The sequence below is a fragment of the Mus caroli genome, chromosome 13 (assembly GCF_900094665.2).
Source record: "Mus caroli chromosome 13, CAROLI_EIJ_v1.1, whole genome shotgun sequence".
NCBI lineage: Eukaryota > Metazoa > Chordata > Mammalia > Rodentia > Muridae > Mus > Mus caroli.
In genome coordinates, this window is record NC_034582.1 from 14,124,794 (window position 1) to 14,150,023 (window position 25,230).

Genomic DNA, 25,230 nt, shown 5'->3' on the forward strand with positions numbered 1-25,230 from the left:
ACATGGAGGCATGTATCATATAGAGACACACACTTCCCATGGAGAGATGCTTCACATGGAGGCATGTATCACACAGAGACACATACTTCCCATGGAGAGATGACTTCTCATACAGTGACATGCTGCATGTGGAGAGATACTTCACATGGAGAAATGCACTGTGCCTCTGTTCATGTAAGGATGCACTTGCTAGTCGTATGCAGTACTCTTTAGGAGACTGAGCTTTGCTCTGTGCTAAAGTTTTTTGTTTTTGTTTTTGTTTTTTAGAACGAATGTTGACATTTCTTTAAGTGCTTCTCTACCATTGGAGATTCCTATGTTGTGACTTCTCTGTTTAGCTCTATACCCCATTTTTTGATTGGGCTGTTTACTTTTTTGGAGATCACCTTCTTGAGTTCTTTATATATTTTGGATATTAGCTCCTATCGGATGTGTGGTTAGTGAAGATTTTATTCCAATCTGTAGGTTGCCGAATTGTCTTATTGACTATGTACTTTGCTTCCCAGTTTCATGAGGTTCCCATTTATCAAACTTTGATTTTAGAGCATGAACCATTGGAGTTCTGTTTAGGAAATTTCCTCCTGTGCCAATGAGTTCAAGGCTTTTCCCCACTTTCTCTTCTATTAGATTCAGTGTATCTGGTTTTATGTTGATGTCCTTGATCTACTTGTACTTGAGCTTTGTGCAAGGTGACAAATAGGAATCTATTTTCATTTTCCTACATACAGACTGCCAGTTAGACCAGCACCACTTATTGAAGGTGCTTTCTTTTTTCCTTTGAATATTTTTGTTTTCTTTGTCAAAGATCTAGTGTCCATAAGTGTATGGTTTTATTTCTGGGTCTCCAATTCTATTCCACTGATTAACCTGTCCGTCTCTGTACTAATACCATGCAGTTTTTATCACTATTGCTCTGTAGTACAGCTTAAGATCAGGGATGGTGATTCCCCAAGAAGTTCTTTTATTGTTGAAGTCCTTAGTGATCAGGGAAATGCAAATCAAAATGACCCAGATTCCACCTTACGCAAATCAGGATATCTAAGATCAAAAACTCAGGTGACAGCATATATTGGTGAGGATGTGGAGAAAGAGGAACACTCCTCCATTGCTGGTGGGATTGCAAACTGGTATAACCACTCTGAAAATCAATCTGGAGTTTCCTTAGAAAATTGGAAATTGATCTACCTGAAGACCAAGCTGTACCACTCTTGGGAATATACCCAAAAGATGTCCCACCATGCCAGAGGGGCACTTGTTCCACTATGTTCATAGCAGCCTTATTTGTAAGAGCCAGAAGTTGGAAACAACCCAGATGTCACACAACAGAAGAATGGATACAGAAAATGTGGTTCATTTACACAATGGAGTACTATTCAGCTATTTAAAAAGGAGGACATCGTGAGTTTTGCAGGCAAAGGGAGGTAAAAAGTATTATCCTTAGTGAGGTTACTCAGACCCAAAAGGACATGTATGGTATGTACTTGCTAATAAGTGTATATTAGTCAAAAAAGTACAGAATACCCAGGATAAAATCCATAGAACTTAATATTAAGTTAATAAGATGACGGGCCCAAGTGAGTATGCCTCAATCCCATTTGGGAGGGGTGAGGGGGGAACCTCTAGAATGTACTAGAGACTTGGGAGGTGAGAAACTCACAGAATTCATAGGGAGGGACACCTTGGATGAAATGCTCAAGAGTGGGGAGAGGGAACTTGTAGAATCCACCTCCAGTAGAAAGAAAGACAGGGCATCAAGTAGAGGGATGATGGGGTTATCATCCCACAGTCAAAACTCTGACCCAGAATTGTTCCTGTCTGAAAGAACTGCAGGGACAAAAATGGAGAAAAGACTGAGGGAAAGTCAGTCCAGTGACAGGCCCAACTTGAGATCCATCTCAAGGGGATGCACCAAGGCCTGACATTGGTGTGCTTACAGCCTAGCATGGCTGCCTACTGAGAGGCCCAAGAAGCAGCTGACTGAGACAAATGCAGATACTTGCACCCAACTAATGAATGGAAGTTGGGGACCTTGAATTAGGGAGAGGCTGAAAGAAGTTGAGGAGTGGGGTGACCTCATAGGAAGACCAGTACTCTCAACTAATCCAGACCTCTGAGATCTCTCAGACACTGAGCCACCAACCAGGCAGCATGCACTAGCTGGTCTGAGGTCCCTGACACATGTACAGCAGAGGACTGCCTGCTCTGGCCTCAGTGAGAGAAGAAGCACCTAACCCTGGAGAGCCTTGAGGCCCCAGGGAGTGAGGATGCCTGGCAGGGGCTGTGGGGTGGAGGGTGAGGACATTCTCTTGGAGACAGGGGAAGGAGGAATCGAAAGAGGAACCTTGGGAGGGCAGACCAGGAGAGGGGTAATGACTGGACTATACAAAGTAAAAGTAATTTGAAAAACAAAGAAAAAGATACAGACTAGCAGATTTAATTAGAAACCATGATCAGTCCTAGTTAGGATTAATATTACAATGATTAAACACCATGTCTAAAAGAACTTGGAAAGGAAAGTGTTTATTTGCCTTATACGTCCTTATCTCTGTTTATCAATAAAGGAAATCAGGATAGGAACTCAAACAGGGAAGCAACCTGGAGGCAGGAGTTGACACAGAGGACACGGAGGAGAGCTGCTTACTGTCTTGCTCCTTATGGCCTGCTCCGACTGCTTTCTTATATAACACAGGACCACCAAACCAGGGGTGTCTAACTCAGTGATTTCAGCCTTGATTTTGATTATTTCCTGTCTTCTACTCCTCTTTGGTATACTTGCTACTTTTTATTCTAGAGATTCAGGTGTACTTTTAAATTGCTGATATGAGAACTTTCTAATTTCTTTATGATGGTGCTTAGTGCTATGAACTTTCCTCTTAGCACTGCTTTCCTGTGTCCCATAAATTTTGGTATGTTGTGCCTTCATTTTCACTGAATTCTTGAAAGTCTTTAATTTCTTTCTTTATTTCTTCCCTGACCCAGAGATCTTTGAGTAGAGTGTTGATCAATTTCTACCAGTGTGTATGTTTTCCAGTATTTCTGTTGTTTTTGAAGTCCAGCTTTAATTCATGGTGTTCTGATAGGATACATTGTGTTATTTCAATTTTTTTTATATCTGTTGAAGCTTGCTTTGTGACCTAATACATGGTCAGGTTTGGAGGAGGACCCATGAAGTACCGAGAGGAAAGTTTTAAGATGTCTATTGCTAGTAGATTGGAGGGGAGCATTGTCATACACTGTAAATATTATTTTTTCCCTGTAGTATTTTTAATGGATTAATGCAGTTTCTGCAAGGTATGTCCCAGTAAATTTGATTGATCTGCTCTTGAGATACTGTTGGATGTCTTAGCTTCTTGGTAGGGCTTGGATCACACATAGAAACTGAAGATGCGTTTTTTTCTTATGTGAAATGGAGACACCTCTTCTTAGCTCACCACTTTCTTCAAAGATTGGGTATCAGATAAAGCATATGCCCCATTTGGGGGAAAATAAGTGTGATTCAGAGACTGTTTGGACAGGCCATGGCCCTTTTAGTAACAAGGATTCAGGGATAGACTATATAAAACTTGGCATGGTATGGGATGAAAATATAGTTTTAATATGTAACTTGCGTAAAGGCCTCAAAATGGAGGCTTGGTACTTGTTGGTTGTATCTAGCACTTGGATTTAGTTTTGTAGGTGTAGAATAATACACTGTGCTCTTATCCTCTGGAATTTTCTGCAATGGGAAGATAATGTTTTCTCTGTGTCTTCCAATGCAGTCATATATGGTTTTCAAAGCCTTGATATGTGTTACTATGACTGAGGGAACAAATTTTATTTTACTTAATTTTCAGTGATATAATCTTGATGTTTTCATTATAAACCTATTCTTTTCAATGGCTGAGCCATTACTCTGGCCTGCTAATATAATTTGTATAGTCATTTGTGGGCAATGCATCATTCATCAGAGGAAGAAAAAGTTGTAGGCCACACCCACCCATGGAGATATATTTTAAGCCAGTCATCACAGATGGTAGTTAATGGACAGTATAGCTTATACTTGCCAAGAGTAAAGTCGATATAGAATTTTGTGTAATGGCAGATCAGAACAGAAGATGACCAACTTGAGAAGTTGCTTATCCCCAGAAGTGTGTGATGCTGACATTCAGAATTTGGCTCAGCTTGGTAGCCATGCTCTGCTCTGTGCTTTTCCAGGGCAGACTTCCTCTGTCTTTTCATTTGCCTTGCTAACTCTGCACTCACATGATACTGTCAGTCTGTTCTTACTTCTGCTGTGGTTCTCTCCCATGGGCTTCAGGTTGTTCTCTTGTGAGATGGGTCCTGTCCTCAGTGACTGTTTTCTTGACTAATAGTCAGGAACTGTTAGAGCTAGATGGTCTTTCTTAGACGACCTATCAAAATGTTATGCGGTGGTAGGGATCCAGATGTGAAAGGTTTCTATAGCCAGAATACTGAGGAATTTGTCCCAGAAATCAGTCAGGATGTAGCCTCTGTACAGTGTGCGGGTCTTGTTGTGCCCTGACCTTTCCTTAATAACTGTGAGACACTTTCCTGTTGAAGGTTCAGCATTCGGTTTTGTGAATTTTCCCTTATCATCAAGGAAGCAAATGGGGTCATTTTAAATTGTACTTGTGTGCTTTTGTTGTTAACTGCTGTGGACTCACTTTCCTTCTTATGGCTTGCTGCTATAGAGCTCTGTAGAAGATACATGAAAGCTGTAGTTATTTAGGAATCAGCAAAAGCTATTGTCTGATGCTGACAGTGGTCACTCAGCTTTGACTTTATTAGAAAACTCCTGTATGAATATTTTAGTAAATAAACAACTGGCTATGTAGAAATTTGAAATGCACTTGTTATATTTAATTTTTAGAAAGTGTATCAAAAGTGAGATATTCTTAAATTTAAAATTATTTAAAATTATGGATTACAAAATTAATTAATGTAATATAGACTATACTTAATGAAATATTAATCATAAACTATAAATGAAATGTTGATCTGTTTAGTCACTAGGGAACAAACAGATTGGTGAAACAAACTAAAACAAGCAAAAATGAATTTATATGCTGACTTCCAGTTCTACTTTTTTATTATTGTTGTTCTTTTAATAGATGTTGGCTGGGAAAGAAAATAAGGGTATAAAGGAAGTAAACCAGATGAAAAGAAATAGAAGCTTCTGAGAAGTAACATTTTCCCTATGCTGCAAGTCTGTGAAGGAAAGCCTGTGGACATTGTGGCTTTCTGAGTTCATGCTGAATGTAGAAACATAGCTCTCTTTGGTTTATGTTTTTGAAATGTTAACATTTTCATTTCAGAAAAAGTATGTCTTAGTTCATGAAGCTGATAATTCATGTCATGTCCATTTTACAAAGAGCAAAGACACCTGATCATTAATATGTTTTCCTAAAGTGATACATGCCATGTTTTGTTTGTTTTTAATAGAGTCCTGTGAAGATAAACCAAATTAGCTTGGATGACAGTGGAGAACACATGGGAGTGTGTTCAGAGGATGGCAAGGTATGTGGGGAGTGGTCATGTGGCAGGTTGCTGGGCCCGAGTGCTAGGCTTTGCCCTCACAAGTGATTGGGTGTTCTCTGCTTGCTTTACACCTGTGTGCAGAGAGCCATGATTATTCTTTCTCAGTATTGGACTTGCTTTTGATTGCTCATAATTAAAATAAAATATATTTTGCTCAAATGTGCCTTAGGAAAAGTAATTACAAGAATGTCAATAATCTAACTAGTATTAAGCTGATTAACAGCTGTGGCAGGGTGACGTGTTCCCCTTAATCATTACTGCTGTGCCACTTTGACTTTGGTGACTAGTCTGCAGTTCCTTCAAGACAGTAGTTTAATGCTTTTCTCCCATAAATCCACAAAATTGGATTTTGTGGGCATGATTTCTGTGGGCTGGTGGTTTTCATTTTAACACACAAGTTATGAATGTTACTCTTGAATTATAGAATCTTTTGATAAGCAATCATAGTTTATCAGAAGAATAAAGTGTCGTACAATGGCCACATTAAATAAATGTAAAATCAATATATGTACAGTTTTCTAAAAACCTGGCACCTACTTCCTGAACCGAAGACATACATCATTTGTGCAGTGTACAGCTAACAACTATCAGTGCTTTTGCTGATGGTATGCTGTGATGATTGATTTTCTACTTGCAAGAATATCTTCTTTGTTTTTAAGTCGATGGAAGTCTTTTCTAATGTTGGCATGCAGTGATAGAATCCTGATTCAAGCCACTTCTCTAAAATAACAGTTTAAGGAGAGTATTCATTAAAAATCATCATATAAGTTTATGCATTTCTTAGAGAATAGAGATTTCTTAATTCAATTTTATACAGTTTAAGTTCTCTGAATCCAACAGGCCATTAAGTGAGCAAATTAAAAACAACATACTCAGTGCAAAAGAGATTATTCCCATTTCTATTTATCAACAGTTAGGTAGATGCTGACACCCATTAATCTGTTAACAAGAGCACCGCAAAAGCTTCAGCTCACCCAAAAGCCTTTTGAAACACAATTAGGATGTTACTACTTTTACCTTGTGAAATTTTGAGATGAACACGTGTGTGCATATGTGTGTGCGTGTGTGTGAGTGGGGATAATTGTGTGGAATTTGAAAAGAATCATCTATGGTGCTCGAACATCTTTGTGCATATTAACTTTATAAAGAAAGTTAATGTTAGTTTTCTTTACTCAAAGGCCAATCATTATTTTTGTCCTTATAGCAGATAACAGTTTCCATAAACTAACTGGGCAAGTAAGAGTATTCAGGTGGTTTTTTTTTATTATTATTGGAAACATTAGTTAGCGATTCCAGTCCTTTGACTGTTCAAGAATTATTAGTGATGTGTCAAAGTGGAATCTTTAACTTCCTCCATCTGCTGTGCAGTGTGGCGGTCTGAGAGTTCCCATTGCCTTTTAGCAGACACTGTGTTTTCCTGGCTTAGAAAAGTGTACATCTGTCTTGTTTCTGTAATTCTATGATGTATTTTAAAGTGGTTTCTCTTACCTTTTATTAGCATTAATAGATCTGTATAGAAATCTCCCAGTACCTGTATTTATGTAAGCCAGCCCTGAGCAGAAGCCAGGGTTGTGAAAACTGAGAGGCTGTGTAAACTGCTGGACACAGAGATTAGTTATCTTAGGAACAGAAGGGGCTCTTCAAGGTCAACGTTGTCTTTGAGTGGCTATTATGGGCTTTGCTTTCATTGGCTTAATAAGACTCATATTCAGACAGTTTATTTATTTCACTGCTAATCTTTGGTACTTGCATTGGTTTTTACAGTCATCATTCTGACAGTTGAGGTTCTTTCTCAGACTTCCCAGGGCTCAGCTTGTGAGGTAGGATCCTGGTGTACAGAGTGGTCTTGTTGGTAGCTTCATTTTGGTGCCATGAGTTTGTAGACAACTTTCAGGATATGGCTTACTTTCTCATCTGTGAAAGATGCCTTCATACAAAGTATACAAACAAACTCTGCTTGATAGGTTTTCTCCCAGATTTTAGAAAGAGTGCCCTCTTTATTCTGACACTTTGTAGCATATCTGCTGTCATCCTACTTTTGCTTTTTAAGAATCCTTTAAAACTAACTCTTGTCCTTCGTAACTTTGAGTCTAATAATAACAAAACCAAAAGTAATAAAGATGACCTTTTTAATTTGGTTGCTGTGTTACATCTAGTTCTTATCTGTTGTCATTAATTTCATCTGGAACATACTTACTCCTTTTTATCCATGTATTAAAGTATTGTTTTCATCTCAGAAAAGTTTGCTTCAGTTATAATTTTGATTATTACTTCAGTTCTATTTGTTTTTATTTCTTCCAAGAAATTCAATAATGTGAGGCTGGAGGCAGTGTTGGCTTAGAGGCAGAGTGTAGCTGTGTTCCAGATGCCTGGGCCACACCCCACTTGCTGCCTTAATGGTAGTGTATTTCCTGGTCTCTCTGGTATCTTCTCTGTCTTGGATGGATTGCGTGCACAAAGGGAAGCCCACAGGAAACGTGTGAATCCTGGCTCTGATGTATATTAGTTATCTTTATTTCCAGACTCTCCTTTCTACTCCATTGCAGTGTGAACTCTTCCACGCTTCCATTATTCTACCCAAACTTTCATTTAGGGAGCAGGATAAATGGATGTTCACTATTTTAAAAATGCATAACTTCTAAGAAAGGTTGGACGTATCGACTCACTCCCGGCATACTTGTTTTACCATCACATTGGTCTTGTGCTTCTGTTTCTCTGAGGAGGGCAAGCAACTTCTTTATTTGTTTAATTGGCTTTTCTTCCAACATTATTTTCTTCTTTTTAGATGTGGATGCATTTGCCATTTCGCAGTTTTAGTTTTTCTGTGGGTATCAGGCAGTATGATCTAGGGACTCAGTTTTGAATTACACTGCTGTATTTTTGTGTGTTGTTAAGTGAGCCTGTTTTCTCCCGTCTGAGCCTCAGTTTGTCTCCTCTGTAAGTTGGGATAATCATGCCTAGTCCTGACTACTGTGAGGACTCAGTGAATTAGCTTCAGCCACTTGGGGTAGTCCCTGGTAAAGAACACCCATGTGGTAGTTGTTAACTGTCCTTTTAATTGTAGTCACCATCACTCTCCACATCACAGCTGTAGCTTCAGAGATGTGTTTCCTCTTGTTGAAGTTTCCAAATAGCCTTTGGGTTTCCTTTGACTCCTGTGCTATTAAGACATGTTTAAATGTGTTTTTGTTTTTTGTTTTTTTATTTTGTTTTTGTTTTGTTTTGGGTTTTTTTTTTTTTCCTCCCTTTGAGTCTTTGGAATGGTGTTCTACAAATTTTAAGAGATCAAGTATATTTCTGGGTTTTTGTTTGTTTGTTTTTGTTTTAATTTATCCTAGCTAGAAACATATTAGCAAATAGAGTCAGGGCCTGGCAAACCCTTGAAAGACCTGACTTGATATTTTTGAAGTTGTAGTAGCTACTTTCTGTTTCTGTGATAAACTGTGACCAAAACTAACTTGAACAGGAAAGCATTTGTTTGGCTGTGTCCGAGTCCATCATTGAGGGAACTCAGATCAGGAACCTTGAGGTAAGAACTGAAGGAGAGACCGTGGAGACCACTGCTTGCTTCCCAGCTTGTTCCTCATGGCTTTCTCAGCTTGTTTTCTTGTACAACCCAGGCCCACCTGCCCAGGGCTAACACTGTCTACGTGCTATAGACCATGTCATATCAATAATCAGTCCCTCGAATTCCCTACTGACATGCCCACAGGCCACTGATGGAGGCAGCTCCTCACTTGAGGTTTTCTCTTTCTAGGTGACTCCTGTTTGTGTCAAGTGACTGTATCTAGCCAGCATGGAGGTATTATAGAGTCACTGTCTTATATCCAAAGAAAGGCTCTCAGATGAACTAGATGTTTGACTGAGGAACTTGGTGAAGCGCTTCTCTTCCTATCACTTTTAGTCCCAGATGTTCTGCATTGGCAAACAGGATGGACAGCAATAATCTCTCCTTTTCCTCCCCAAGATAGATGAAGTGCCAGCCCACAAGAGTGCCCTTGGCCTGCCTCCTGGCCTGTTTTTGTCTGGAACCTGGGAGGGTGGTACAGTGCTTTGGCTACCTTAGTCATAGTTTCTGGGTATATGGTAGGCTACTGCCTGGTGGTACAGTTGGCAAATTGGTAGAATTTCATGCTAAAGTTAATCACATGCCTTCCCATCTTATTCATAAGTGTAGGTAAGGCATGTGTGTATCTCTGTAAAACTCATGTGACTCTCTGGGTGTTTAGTTCATGTAAACTCTTGCAAGACTTTTCAAGAGAATGGCTGTAGGCCACTTGTTGGAAATTCTTATTTGTTCATCATCATTCATATTCATACTCATTTTTCTCTGTGTGTCTTACTCTTTGTTTCTCTGCCTCCCTCTCTCAGGCTCTCTCTCCCTCTCTCACCCCTACCCCCAACCTCAACACACACACTAGAAGTTTTGGTGGCAGGTTGTTAGAACTTCTGTGGCGAATATCATTTTCAAAGAAAACTCTCTGTGGTGACCTTTAATTTTATGATCTTTATCTCAACCTTGATCTTTATAGAAGTCAATACTCTAGGCTATCATTGACTGGATTCCCTTTATAGATTAGTATAATCTTCAGTGACCAGTAACCAAATAAATAAAGAATACGGAGAAGAGAAGTGGAACTGCTGCGTTAATTCAGTAGTGTAACTTGTGAGTGCACAGCTTAGGACATGACATCACTGAAGTGAAGCATTGTCCATAGTTTTCCAGAAGACTGTAGGACTGTCACTCACACGGTTGAGATGTCACTTATGAGGGTACAGGATTTCCCATCTTCCTGTGTGCTCAGCTAAGCTTACTGTTAATGATCATGCACATGGTGTGGTGATGGTGTCATCTTGTTTTTAAGAAAGGGTCTCATTTGTAGCTCAGGCTGGCCTGGAACTTGAGATTCTCCTGCCTCAGCCTTCCAAGTACTAGCGTTACAGGTGTGAGGTCTCAGCTTGCTCCTCCCTCAGTGGTGTCTCTTTCAGTGTTCTTTAACATAAGAAGGCACCTAACTTCTGAGGCTTGTCGGGGACAGCCCTGAAGGCCAGTGCCTGTTTCGGAGGAGCTTGTTTGGCTTTGTGTTTGTCACATCTGGGCTTCAGTCAGTAAGTAGGCTTCCGTAAGCATACGGCGCTGGTCTTCAGGAGATCGTTCATGGCTCATCCAACTTCTAAATGGTACTTATCTCTATTCTGATGAATACCCTGTTTCCTTTATTTCTCCTCCCATGAAAGCTCTCTTAATTCAGGCACAGACTTTGTCCTCCACAGTTTGACAACCAGCTTTCCAATGTTGTTATACTATTTTGCTCTTTTTGGCGTTCATATGAAAACATGCTTGCCTTATTTTCTATTGTCTGGCATGATGTTTTCCTACAGGAGCTTTGGTATACTTGGATTCTGGTCACATCGCTTGATTTTAATGATCATAGGCAGGTCTTTAGGTTATCAGCAGAATCATCTTTTGAACAAGCACATTGGTGTGAACTTTAGCATCCTTAGCAGCAGGGTAGAGCAAGATTTTCAACCCACATTGGGTATTATCTGTTGTGACCATTACAGATATGTTGTGACCATTACAGATATCACTTCAACCCACCAGAAAGAGATGCAGTTTGTCTAAGGTGAGCCGACTGTTAGTCCTCAGGGATCTAACTGATTATCATCAGAGGTGATGCCTGTTATGGGGTTAGAATTGTTAATGAGTTGTAGTAGTGTCTGACCCCAGACTGTGTTGTAAAGATGTTGTGCTGGGAAGAAAGTAGATGGAGTTGGGAGCTAGTTGAGCAGGCATTAACACTGAGCACATCACTAAGGGCCCGTGCTGATTTCCTCCATTACCAGTCAGTGATACAGGGCCTGCCTTACTGTGTGGAAACTTGCTTGTCTCCATCGATCTTCCCGTCGTCCAGTAAAGACCTGACTGAGTGCAGTGTTTGCTGAGTGCAGTGCTTGAGTATTCTGCCTCAGAAACATCAGTTTCAGGAATTTATAAGAAGGAAGAGATTTCATACCCTCCCAGCAGTGAGAGCCACAGCAGCTGTGGTGTGTGCTTGCCATGCCTGGGATCCACATTATGTCATGCTCGAATAGTTCTCAGACAGTTAGCAGAAAGAACAGCAAAGATTTGCTTATTTGAGTCAAGGTCTGTGGATGTAGCCATAGACTGGCCTCAAAATAATAATTCTCCTATTTCATCTTCCTGCTTGTTGGACTATAAGCATAGGTGTGTTCACCATACCTGGCTGAAAGGTTTTATTTTCTAATGGGTGGATTTGTCTATTGAGAGAATTCTCTGCTTGAAGCTTGGGTGAACAAATCATTCATTCACAACTTATGAACATTAAAGCAAGAAAAACATCGAGTTCACATAGTCTTTTTTTGAGTACAAAAAATGAGTTTGTTATTTAAAATAATACACAGAAGTCTCATTAGACTGTGTTGATGTAATAAAATGCTATTAGACTGGGCAGTTTTTTAACAATGAAACATTATTTCTGACAACTGTGAACATGAGGATCCTGGGTTCTGGGTTCAGTGTTTGGGGAGGAATGTCCTCCCTGCTCCCAGAGGACACTGCCAGTCCTCCCTGCTCCCAGAGGACACTGCCAGTCCTCCCTGGTTTGAAGGATGCATTTGTCTCCTTAGTGTCTGAAGGCAGGAAGACAAATTGCCTACTTAGCTTTTTTTATTCCCTTTATAATGGTACTGGTGTACCATTCTTGAGGGAACATCCTGCAGGAGGCCACCCCCCATAATACCATTACTTTGGACATTGGATTTCAACAGGAAAATCTGAGGGAGACAAACATTCAGACCAAGAGCATATGCACATGGCCTCAGGGTGAATCTCTACATAAGTAAAGAAGTTCTAGAGACCAGAAAGAAAGTAAACCCATCCCAAGTGCTGGAGTCGTCAATAAGGGTCCTATCACCACCTTTAGTTCTGCTTCTGTGATAACTCCTACACTTGCCATGCTCTCCTGGTAAGTCTGGGAATTACGTAGAACCAATGTGTTGGGGCGGGAGAGTCAGCTTAGTAGTTAAGAGTTGATGCTCTCGCAGAGGATTGGGTTACCACCTGGACCCAGAGTTCTGCCTCCAGCCATCTGTCGCTCCAGCTCCCAGCAGATCTGATGCATCAGGCAACAACCATGTGATGCATGTACATGCATTCAGCCAAAACACTCATAAACATCTTTTTAAAATCTTAAATAAATGAAACAAATCTATTAAATATTTTTGTCCATTAATATGAACATAATCTAGCCTGTGAGTTAATATTCCCACCCCTTGTTATATGGGCCTCACACATGTGTGTAAGTTAATGAGGAGATTAGGAAAGGATGTCTGCAGAAGCACTGCAAACAAAGTTCTGATCTGGTGCCAAAGCAACTGGCTGTCAGTGGAAGGAGAACATGAATTGTGACACAGTCACACATTGTCAACTTCACAGCAGCGAGAGAGAGAGCCAACCACTGCAGCATACAGAAAGCTCACAGGGGCACTGCTGAGAAGGGCAGGGGTGGCCTGGCATGTGTTTCCATTTGTGTGAGACTTAAATGGCAGGGTGGCTTGTGATAGGTGGTGGTAGGATTCAGGGTATCATTCTTTGAGAAGTACAGTAGAGGAGCTCCTTGGGTAGGGTTCAGGATATCGTTCGCTGCGAGAGCTCCTAGGACTTGGTTTCTTTTTGTTTTCCTTCTTTCCTTCCTCCTTTGCTCCTGCTCTCTCCTTCCAGCCTCTCTTTCTCTCTCTCCCCCCACCCCCCCTCTCTTCTCCTTCCCCCCAACCCCCCTTTTCTTGCTTTCTCGATCTTTCTTGGCTTTTTCCTAGGCCGGACTCAGTCCTGGTCCTGCCTCTGAGTAAGAGAATCACACTGACAGCTGCTTAAATTCTCCTTTATCTGGGTGAGAGTTGAAGAGTCAGGTTGATGTCACAAATTGTGTCAAGCTAAGAATGTTCTACACATTAGACCTATTTATGTTTTTGTTGTGTTTCTGCTGTGAATGATTGAAAAGCTGGGGAGATATAACCGAATAAAATGGCTTTAGATAACTTGAAAGTAAATACTGATGTGGGGCAACTGTAATCTTTCATTTACTACAGAATAGATTTTGCTTAAGACTGGAATGGGTCTCATTTAGGTTATTCTCTGGCCACATTGATGTGTATGTGTGTGTACATTCATGTATGTGAATGCATGTGTATATATGAAGTTTGTATGTGTGCATACATGTTTGTATGTGTGTGTGTCTGTAAAGCTTATATGTCTGACTCAAGGTAGTTCCTTTCTGCATAAGGGGGGGAAACAGTTCTATTAGCCTGTGAGAAGTTAATAAAAGAATGTTAGCGACTTGCCCATATCTATTTCATTTCTGAAAGTTGGTATCTGTTTAATAAATCTGCAATAAGTAGAGGGAACAAAGCCTTTTTTATTTTCATTTTAAATATTAAAATATAATTACACTATTTTCCATGTTCCTCCTTCCATCTTCTCCATATCCCCTTCCTATGTGCCTAATTCTTTAAGATGCTTATAAAGGCTTCATTGATACAGAGCTCTACTCTGATGGGATAGTTTGCACTGGGTACTTCACAGGGCTCCCGGGAACTTAAGACTCGTTGGAATGTCTCACAGTTCGTTTGCTTTCATTCCTTTTCTTTGCTGACTCAGCCCTCTCTGTCATGGTCATGATGAACTGATATTCTGTTTACTTCTTAGCTGCAGGTCTTTGGACTGTATTCTGGAGAAGAATTTCACGAGACTTTTGACTGTCCCATTAAAGTAAGTATTTAGCAAGCTTGCCCTCATGAAAGAGTTTTCTCCCCTAGATGAGGATGACACTGCTCAGGTGTCTGTTTAGTCCATGGTGTGCTGCTGCCACTTGATGTCGAGACTGAGGCCCCCACCCACAGACAGACACACACACACACACACACACTTCCTGTTCTGACTAAGATGACCGAGTCAAACCAGTCATAATAAACAATAAATTCTGAGGTAAAAGAAATCATGATTAGCTGATTTTTGTTGGTGGTGTGTTTTGTTTTGGAGTGGTGGCTTTATAGACTGAGTAATATCTGACTGAGCTTTGATACAGAGGCAGGGATAGATACGAACTGGCCTTCCATGTGGGAGAGCATGGGAGAAATGGAGAGGCCAGAAAGTTCCAGCTGTGTCCAGTAAGTGACCGGATGTCTTGCTTAGATGTGCATGGAGACAAAAGAGGCAATGAAAGGCCAACTAGCATAGGCTGCATTTTCAGACTAAGGAACTTAGCTTCCATCTGCTGGGTCAGTGACTATGCAGTAGAGATGGCAGGTCTGTGGGTAGGACACAGAGATGAGCTGGAGGTATCTATTGCGCTAGAGTATCTGCTGTACTCTCAAAGGAGGTGGTTTTCTTCCCGTGTTTATTCAAATATTGATTGAACAGTCGTAAAGGATAGATAAGATCTGACACGTGTTTTAGAAAGCTGACTTTGCCAGAGGGGAAGGGGATTTAAGCAGGAGAGTCTCTGGGAGAGAGACAATTTAGAAGGCTGATGTAGTGTACTGAACAAAGCACTAAGGAGCTTAGTAAAGGGAGCAAGCTTGAGTGTTCAAGATGGGGAAATGGATTGAGACAGTTTTCAAGAGGTAGACGTTGTAGCCTTAGTGACAGTGGGCTGAATGACATTAAAGATGAAGGTGCAGAGAGTAAATCCCGTGTTCTGCTGTAGGAAATCTCCCCAATTGTACTAGGTAATAATTTGAGTGAAGGCATTGGGAAGTTGGTGAGAAATTTTGAGAGCTGGGCTGCATCTGATGGTTTTACAGAAAGTTTAGGATTAAGTGTTGGCCTACTTGGTAGAGATTGTCCCTTAAAACACAGTTGGTAATTGGAGGTGAGTTGAGAAGAAACCATTTTTAAGGATATTGGCCACTTCACAGCTACAGGGTGAAAAACAAAGATTGATGTTGATATTCTGTAGCTCTCAAAGGACTGCAGTGAAAATGAAAATAGCCACTAGCCTGAGAGGTAGCTCTTAGGAAGCCTGGGAAAAATGCAGGTTGGCAATTGGAGCATCAAGAAGAGAGTGTTTCCAGAGAGAGATGGCAGTGCTGTTAAAGGCAGCCTGCAGGCAGAGCAGTGTCCAGTGTTTCAACCCTGCATCTGTGAGCTTCCTGATAGCCTTAGTGAGGGCAGCAGCCCCCTGAGTCCCAGAAGATGGAGTCAGTAGCACCAGGAAAGATTCTTCTCTCAAGACATTTGCTCAAAAAAACGATGTCACTCGGCTGATACAAAGAAGGCCAGGGTGCAGACATAATGTCCATAGACTATGTTTTGGTTAATGGAAGAATGGGTAGAGAGTGAAGACCAAAGGAAATAGTACTTGGCAGAGCAGCACTGAGCAGTGAGGTTGGCAGCTTTGGGAGGGAGGGTCTGAGTCCTTCCCATGAGTGAGACAGGCACTGGAAGGGAGGCTCAGTCCAGCTGATGCAGGCTCAGAGAAGCAGCCAGTGCACCAATGCTCCTGACTTATCTTTCTGAATCTATGTGGGGTGGAGGTAAGGTATTTTTAAAGAGGGATGCTCATTATATGTTGTGAGAGAGTTTGCAATGCTCTTAGAGATTGTAAGACTTTGGAGGATGTAATGAGTGTTTCTGTGTTGGTAATTAGGATGGGTTAGGGCAGAGCTGAAGAGAACATTGTGCTAACAATGTATCACAAAAATGATAGAATGTCTATTAAATTGTCCTGACAATGGCAGTGTAGAGAAATTATTAACCTGTCCAGCTGGAGGAAGGAAATATATTAGTTAATTATAGAAATGTAGAATATATTCAAGTGAATGTTTGGGAAGTTTCTGATTTCATGGTAGTTGGGGATGAAAAGGTAAAGAAGGGAGACGCTCCTGTACAAAGAAAGAGCTGGGTCTCAAGGGAGCTAGGCTGGTTGGAGCTCTGGACTTCACTGCTTTTCCCTCCTCACCCACCTTGTGTTCATGGTGTTAGGTAACATAGAGCCACCAGCAGGAACAGTGTGGAGTAGCCCTGAAGAGACCTGCGTATGGCTGGGTTCTCTTGTGTACTTAGTTACAAATGGTTGAGACATGGCACGCTTCCCTGGTCCCTGCATGACTTTAGGAGGGGAGTCTGCTCAGTGAGCCCCATTTAGCCAGAAGTGAAAAGCCCTTCATCCTTGTGCAGCTTTGATTTTGCTTCAGAGAAGATACTTTATCACACAGGAGCATCTTCATCAGTCGCAGAGTCTTTCCGGAACTCACTGTCCTGCCAAGATCTGGTTTTTTAGATCATGCTGCCCATAATGGACAAGAGACTGTCACATACTTTCATCTGTGACTTTTAAACCTGGCTTGGGTACTTTTTCTTTTGTAGATCGTTGCTGTGCACCCACAGTTCGTGAGATCCAGTTGTAAGCAGTTTGTGACTGGTGGGAAAAAGGTAAAGCTGTGTGTCTCCCCCAGAAAGTGTGGCCTGTGACAAATGATGATGTAATGAAACTGAGACTTTGATCTCCACGGTACTTGCAGCCTGAGTTAGCCACCTCCTTTGAAATAGGGGACAGCTGACATGTGAAAAGAATGGCCTATCCACAGAAAGGAGGCAGCATTTAAATGCAACAAAAAGTCATTATATTAGGGATTCCTGCTCTTGCTTGGGACAAACCTCCTGTAGGCTGAGGTAGGGAGAGGAGAGTTCCTGCTGCTCTTCAGTGGCATGTTCATGGCACATGGTAGGATTTCGGTGCTAATCAAAACAGGAAGTGAAACATCCTCAACATCTTTCTGTTTATAGAAATAAGAAATCCCAAAATTAAAGAATCGTGGTGATTGTTTGTCAGTTGTTTTCTATTTTATTAGACAGAGTCTTAAAATATCATTTTTAAAACAAACACTATCACGTAGTAGAAATGACAATATTACTTTGTATATAGCCGTTAAGAAAGAGGTAGTCTGAGTTATTTAGGTAGTGATGCAGCTGTGAGTTAACAGCTTTGAGGCCCACTTTCCAAAGCATCCAGAATATTCTATGGTGTGAGTTACCCGTGCCCTCCTGCTCTGGTATGACATGGAGTGAGGTGGCAGGATAGAGAACAGCACATCCCTTTTCATTCTCAAGCCATGTGGCAGATCCGGGGACCCATTCTGCGGTACAGAGTGGAGGTCACAAGAATTCTGGTTTCTTCTAAGCAGTTCCCCTTCCTTCTCCTGTCCTGTAGTTCATTGTCACCTTTTGGTTGTAGTCCTGTCTACACCATTCATAATGCTTGTGTTGTTAGTAATGGGAATCATAGGCTTAATTTGACCGTCCTTGCCTTAGACAAATTAACTACCTTCGTTGTGATTGTCAAATTTGAGAAATAACTTTAAAACCCCTCTTATTTCATTATTAAACAGATTTTGGTGAGGAGATTTTGTTTGCATAAAATCGCTTAGCTTTGATTGTGACCTGTGCATTCTTTTAGAATTCAGTGAAGATAAAGAGTTAATAATCTGCAGCCATTTTAAACATTACTTAAGACAGGTTGCTTTCATTACTAGTTGGATTTAAAGAGTAGCCCAGAGATGGGTGCTAGATGAGGGCCTGGGCAAGTACTCAACTTGTGTTGTAGCACAGGTTCTGCTCTGGAAACATTCTTGAGTTCTCTTTAGGGGCCATTATAAGTTCTCCTACATGTTAGGAGCTTCATGAAACATGTATGTGTCCTTTATACAGTATTGATTTGTTTCCTTGTATTCATTGAGTATATTATGTAAATTTATACTTCATAAATAGTAAAATGTTACATTGTTTTCATAAACTCTGATGACATATTTAGTTAAATGGTATTTTTAAAATTTATTGGTTTGGTGTAGTTGTAGAACTCTCCAGAACATCGCTCTCTTCTGTGCACACAGTGTATACTTTTTACGATTGCCTGTGCCACATGGTTTTTGCATTATTGTGTTTTGTTGAAATAGTTGCATTTATTTGAAGATATAGTCTTATGTTTTTCTTACTTATATGTTTTGATATAGGGTTCTTAGAATTAGGTATGTAGACTAGATTGGCCTTGAACTTACATGGAGCAGCTGTCTGACTCTACCTTCAATCACGTACTGTGATTGAAGGCATGTACTACCATGTCGGGATTATTAACTATATCTTGCCTTAAAAAATATTTTTTGTGTATGGGTGTTTGTTTAAATGTTATTTCTATGTACCACTCTCATATCTGGGCTAAGAAATATATCTTCCTTTTAAAAAACATTTTATGTATATAGGTATCTTGTCTGCATGTGTATCTGTGTGACATGCTTGCCTGGTGCCTTCAGAACCTAGAAGAAGGCATCTGACCCAATCTGACCCAGTGGAAAAAAGAGTTACAAACTGTATAAGCCACCGTGAGGATGTTGAGACTCAAACTTGTGTCCCCTGGAAGAATAGCCAGTATTCCTAACCACTGAGCCATCTCGTCAGTACCTTATTTTTTTTTTTAAGTAAGAAAAGGCATTTATAGCTGATATTAAATAGTAATTATTATTTTTTAATTTATTGTTGATTCCTTGTGAACATCATATTCCCATTCATCTCCCCATCCTTTTGTATCTGTCTTCTACCCTTACAGCCTACCACTCAAAAGAAAATAATAAAGCAAAAAATATACAGGACAAAACAACAACAACAACACATACCCCCCCCCCCCACACACACACACACACTCATCATGGAAGCTGTAGTGTGACCCACAGTATACCCACACAGCTTTACTTAACAATGTTCATTATAGTGAGTCATTGGTCTGGTTTGAGGCCTCTGGCTCCTGCTACATGATCTATACTGAATCCTCACCAGGACTCCTCTCAGATATCCTGTTGTTTCCCTGCATCAGGGAGATCCAGCAGATATGGATCTGCAGGACCGGTCCCTTCATGTGCTCCATATTGGGATGGATGAACTCAAAGCCCTGGATGGATCTGGGCCTGGATGATAACTGAGCTAGTCCACCTGCCCACTCTCCCATACCCACACCTTACCAGTGAGAACTCTCCAGCACTGCTCTGGCTAGCTCACCCAAATACTGCAGGCCAGCAAGGGAAAAACCAGCACTCCAAAGCTCATACCCTTGGGTCTGGCTTCCCAATGCTCCCTACACTAGGGCCAGCTCTATTGCACTGACCAGGTGAGGTAGAGAGCCCAATGCCCTGAGTGCTACAACCAGTGAGGGCAGGACCAAGTCATCTGCCATAGGTGGCTAGGGATAAGGAAGTTGGGCTGGGAAATTACTTTTACTTAGGCATACATGTGCTTGTGTCTGGGTAAAGGCAAGTGCCCACAGAGGTCAGATGTCTTGATAGATACCCTGGAACTGGAGTTACAGGCTCCTGGAACTGGAACTATATGAGATGGATGCCTTAAACCAAACTCATCCTCTGAAAGAGCATTTGTGCTGTTAACTCCTAAGTCTTTTTAGCCCCCTTCATATAACTTTCCTTCTGATACATTCCTATGTATCTATCTACCTTGCCATCATGTGGCTTCTCTGGGCATTTGGACTTACAACAGTATCTTCCTCTCCAGTGACCAGAAGCATTTCTGTGGTGTCCAGTGGTACAAGCCTTAGATCATCATCTGTGGTCATCTTTGCAAATGAAACTGTCTCCCAGTCCCCTCTTTAAAATCATAGGTTTCTCAATCCTCACTCTCCACCTTTCTTGCTTTGTATTTCTTCACAATGACTTTTCAACAGCTGGCACCGGTCAGCTTTCCCATTCTCCCTCACCCATGTCACCACACAAAGCCAGCGTAACTCTCCTGCACTTGCGGCAGCTCACTGGCACTCCCCACCACCAGGGCCAGCTATTCTGTGCTACCCAGTGCAGTAGCCTGCAGGACTTGGGCAAGCTTTCCAGAGTGCCACGCCAGTAACGGGTGGGGCCAGCTCTACAGAGCCCTTGGTCATCAACATGGTCCCAGGCAGCAGGCCACACCAGGGATGTCCCCATGACCTTTGGTGGTAATATGAGCCACAGACATTGACATAGACCCCTGATGCTGCATAGCCACAAACCCACATATATCTCTCAGATATGGGCCAGGGCTTCACCATGGTCTCAGGCGGCAGGGCAGGCTACTTATATTTGACTGTTCCTTTCTATCCTCATATTTCCATTTCTCCTCTCTTTATAGTGCACAAACCATTCTGCTTCTCTTGCTCTCCCATTCCTCTACCCCATATTTGCACATCATAGTGGCTCTGCCATGGGCTGGCCATGCATTGGTGGGCTCTGGGTGTCTTCTGCCTGCTTGTACCACATGGCAGCAGCAGGTCTCTGAAGTAGTGACTGTTGTGAGCAGTTAATTTCTTCTGGTATATGTTGGCCAACTTTTAAGAGTTATTAATTGAGTTATAAAAGTTTATAAACGTTGAAAAATGAGGAAAGCAAAGACTGCATTGGTCCAAAAGCAATTCTTATTGCTTTAACTGGAGTTTTAAACTAGCACCATAAATTCACGCAACAATCTGAAGAGTCTAGCATTTAGTAATTATTGATAACCTTATAATAATCGTATGTCATGGGCACCAAGAGCCTACTGAATAGAGTAAAAAGCAGATGATGTAGAAGAAAAGGAACAAAAAGGCAAATACTGTGTAACTTAGAGGTTAGAATCAGAAATAACTTGATATTTCAAATACCTAGAGACGAACTGCCCAGATGGAGATATGATGTGCAACACAGGTGTTTTACCATAAGAACACTGATCTGTTCTGTAGTCCTTTACATTATGAGCCAACTTCTATAAACAGGGTTAAAGTGGCCCATAGGCTGGGAACAGGGAAAGCAGGCAGGAAAGCAAACGCCTGCTATTAAGATATGTGGGCTATTCATAAGAATACCGAGACACTGTATTTAATATTTTAGTTGTTTAAGTCTGTTTTAAAGATTGATTTGTTTGTTTACTTATTTTATATATGGGCATTTTGTCTGCACACCAGAAGAGATTATCAGGTCCAATATAATTGCAGTTAAAAGATTTCGAGCCACCATGTGGATGCTGGGAATCGAACTCAGGACCTTTGGAAGAACAGCCTATTTTCTTAACAGCTGAGCCATCTTCCCAGCCCCCAGTTGTTTAAATACTATTGTCTTAGTTGCTGTGAAGAGACACATACCATGACCAAGGTTAGGGCTGGTGTATAGTTTCAGAGGTTCAGTCCATTATCATCATGACGGAAAGCATGGCAGTATGCAAGAAGACATGGTGCTGGAGGAACTTGAGTTCTACATCTGGATCAGCAGGCAGCAGGAATCGAATGGCTTGAGCTTCTGAGACCTCAAAGCCCACTCCCTAGTTATGGACTTCCAAAAAAGGGGTACGGGTACACAGCACACCTCCTAGCAGTGCCACCTCCATGGACCTGTGGGGCCGTTTTAATTCAAACCACAACTATTAAAGTTAATTTCGTAAAATGTCCCAAAGCCATTAAAATTTTCATTTCAGAGTTGCGCCACATAAATATAGGCGTGTGCAGGAAATTCCAGAGACTGCCATGGCCCTGTCTCATTTGCCTTTCAAGGTTCCAGCCCTGTAGTTTGGGGAGACCATGGTTTCTCCGTAGTGGACTAGGAATAGTAGGCCAGAGGGGTTTTGTTTTTGTTCTTTTTATGTTTAGAAATTTTTTTGGATTCCCAAGAAAACTTGGTAGAAAATTTAGTATATTTAACAGTGGACTCTACTGCTTGACACTCGAGCATAAAAAGCATATTTAAAATTATGGTTTGTTTCCATGTTTAAAAAAGAAAGAAAACAAAAGAAGAAGAAGAAGAAGCCCATCTTCCAGAAGTGTTGTCCGAGGGGGCTCTAACACAGGAACCAATGGAATTTTACACAAGGAGGAAGTCTGATAAATGAGCATAGCCAGGGAGTTTTGGCTTTAGATGAAAAGCTGCAGTGTCCTGTGTGGATGCTTTGTTTTGCTTTGTTTTGATTTTAATGTATGGCTTTCTTTGTCAGCAAAATAAGCTTAGCTTTACATAACCTTAGCTTTGAACTCTGGACTACCCTTCACTGATAGCTGATTCTACTCCTTTCACAAAGTTCTAGTTCATTGTGGCACTGTTTGTGGTGGGGTTCACTGTTAAATGTGAGGTAGTCAGCTGCTTGACATTATTGGTAAAGCGAAGGGGCCTGGGTGCGGAGGCAGGTTGCTTATATGCTGAAAAATGTCAGTCAGCAGACAGGAAAAGGACCTTCTGAATGGAAAGAGGACAGCCACTTTCCTGTTCTAGGTTGGAGGCTTGTGGTAGGTTTTTGTTTGCTTGTCTCTTTGTTTGGGGGCTGTGGTTGCATCCTATCCTGCCTGTAGGCTTCCAGTAGGGCTCCAGGATTTTGACACTGCTAGGTATACTGTTGTGTACAGTGCAGAGCTCAGCTGTCCTGGATAGCTGTGAGCATTGTACTGGGGTGGTCCGGGCCACCTTCTCCAGGCGTGCCGTGTCACACAGTTTACCATTATACTTTTCATCGGAGCCTTTTTGAAGAATTAAGAACACATGTTGAGGATTTCCTGGTCATGCCAGTATTAAGCCACAGGATAGTGCCAAGGTTATGGACTAGTGGCTTTGTGCTGAACTGCTAAAAAAGTCCCCAGTCCCATCCTGCTTTGGGAAGCTCTGTTCTAAGTTGTGTTTCTGTTCCTAGAATTTAGTGCTATCAGCACATCAACACTGTATAAACACAAACTAACAGGAAGTAAGACACAAACGGAACCTCCACAAACCATGTTTCTCAGTCATAGAAAACCAATTTGCAAATTAACTCTGTGGCAACATATTTGGGTGGAGTTTTCTGTATATTCTATACCGGGTGAGGCTAAAAATAGAATCAGTTCCTCAAACTAGAAATCATTTACGTCACAACATTGACATCTTCTTATTCATTTGTGCCAAGTGTCAGTTACTTTCCTACTGTTTCTCTGTAGGATTCCCAGTCTGGGATGGTGTCTACACTGCATGTGGAATGTGGGAAGGATCATGCTAGCTTCATTTGCTGTATGATCCTGTTTACACAGGCAATCGAATGCCCGTTAAAGCTTTTCTGCAAGAAGGTCAATTTTTAAAATAAATTCAATAAATTTAATTTTTTTAAAAATAATTTCCGTATGAGCCAGGCAGTGGTGGTGCACACCTTTAATCCCAGCACTTGGAAGGCAGAGGCAGGAGGATTTCTGAGTTCCAGGCCAGTCTGATCTACAGAGTGGGCTCCAGGACAGCCAGGGCTACACAGAGAAACCCTGTCTTGAAGAAAAAAAAGAAAAATCCATATGTAATATTTCTTTTTGGTGGTTCATGTTCACATGTATGTGTGTATGCATGTAATTGTGTCTGATCATACATTTGGAGACCAGAGAACAACCTCAGGTGCTATTCCTCAGCTGTAGTCCACACCTCTCTCTCCTTCTCTCCCTCTTTCCCTCTCTCTCCCTCTCTCCTCTCTCCCTCTCTCCTCTGTCCCTCTCTCTGTCTCTCCTCTCTCTCTCCTTCTCTCTCTCTCCTCTCTCTCTTCTCTCTGTCTCTCCTCTCTCCCTCTCTCCTCTCTCTCTCCCTCTCTCCCTCTTTTCCTCTTTTGCCCTCTCTCCTCTCTCCCTCTCTCCTCTCTCTCCCTCTCTCCCTCTCTCTCTCTGTCTCCTGTATTTTTTTAAAAGTGGTCTCTCACTGACCTGAACTATGAAATACTAATTAGTTAACTAACTAGTTAATTAGTGAATTTAATCTGTGCGGAGTAAGATGACCAGTCATCGAGCCTCAAGCAGTCAGCCTTCCGTGACTCCCTAGTAGTGGTACTGAAAGCATTTGCTTGCCTTCCTTTACATGGGTTCTGGGGATCAAACTCAGGTCTTCATGCTTATAAGGCAAGCACTGTGCAGCCCTTTCTGTGTCATGTATGTATATTGACCATAGCACTTCCTTGAATCCTTCTCTTCCTGGAGCAATCAAGCCTCTTTTGCTGCCTATTTACTGTATCTCTCATTGCATATTTGAATAATAAAACTGGTGGATTGATGCTCGTCATGTTTTCCTGTGGGGCTTAATACAGAGGGACTGTTATTAATATTCCCTCTTTCCCTTTCTTTCCAAGTAGGGCTGCATAAAATAAGGGATTACAGGAACAGCCGTTGTTAGGTAGTATCACTCAGACAAACCAAAATGCTCATTGCAAGGAGTACTTAGCTCAAATCCGCTTTCTGAGCATAGTCCTTTGCGGAGGGTCCCAGATAGTGTTATTAGTGTCATTGCATGCACACTACTACCTTGTGACAGTGGGTGGTGGTTTTCAAAAGAGTGTGGGTCAGGCAGTAGTAGTCGAATGACATTGTTAAAATTATTAATTAACCACAATGATGATCTGGTGAGAAAATAAATATTCTGAATCATTTGAGAAAGAAACTTGTATATAGATATTTTTATTTGTATGTATATATGTAAGAATGTTTATGGAGAAATCTGATACTGTTCTTTTCTTTGTTTTTAAGCTTCCAAACAATATTTCTCTTGGATATTTTTAACATTGAAGATTGAAACATACTACATACCTAGATGGCTGTGTGCCCTTTATCTCTAGATCACTAGGAGAACTGCCATAGGTTTTAGGAAGAAGATGTCAAAAGATAGTCTTTGAAGATGGAGCCAATTTCA

The 25,230-nt window shown here is 41.3% G+C and overlaps 1 protein-coding gene across 5 annotated transcripts in view; it reads left to right on the forward strand.

Moving 5' to 3' along the window:
- Nucleotides 1-25,230, forward strand: part of Vps41 (VPS41 subunit of HOPS complex) — a 159,442-nt gene that overhangs the window by 61,864 nt on the left and 72,348 nt on the right. For all 5 annotated transcript variants that reach the window (XM_021180045.1, XM_029468458.1, XM_029468460.1 and 2 more), the window contains 3 exons: nucleotides 5,443-5,517; nucleotides 14,267-14,329; nucleotides 16,928-16,993. In XM_021180045.1, coding sequence (XP_021035704.1) covers nucleotides 5,443-5,517; nucleotides 14,267-14,329; nucleotides 16,928-16,993 — 204 coding nt within the window. The remainder of the gene's footprint in view (nucleotides 1-5,442; nucleotides 5,518-14,266; nucleotides 14,330-16,927; nucleotides 16,994-25,230) is intronic.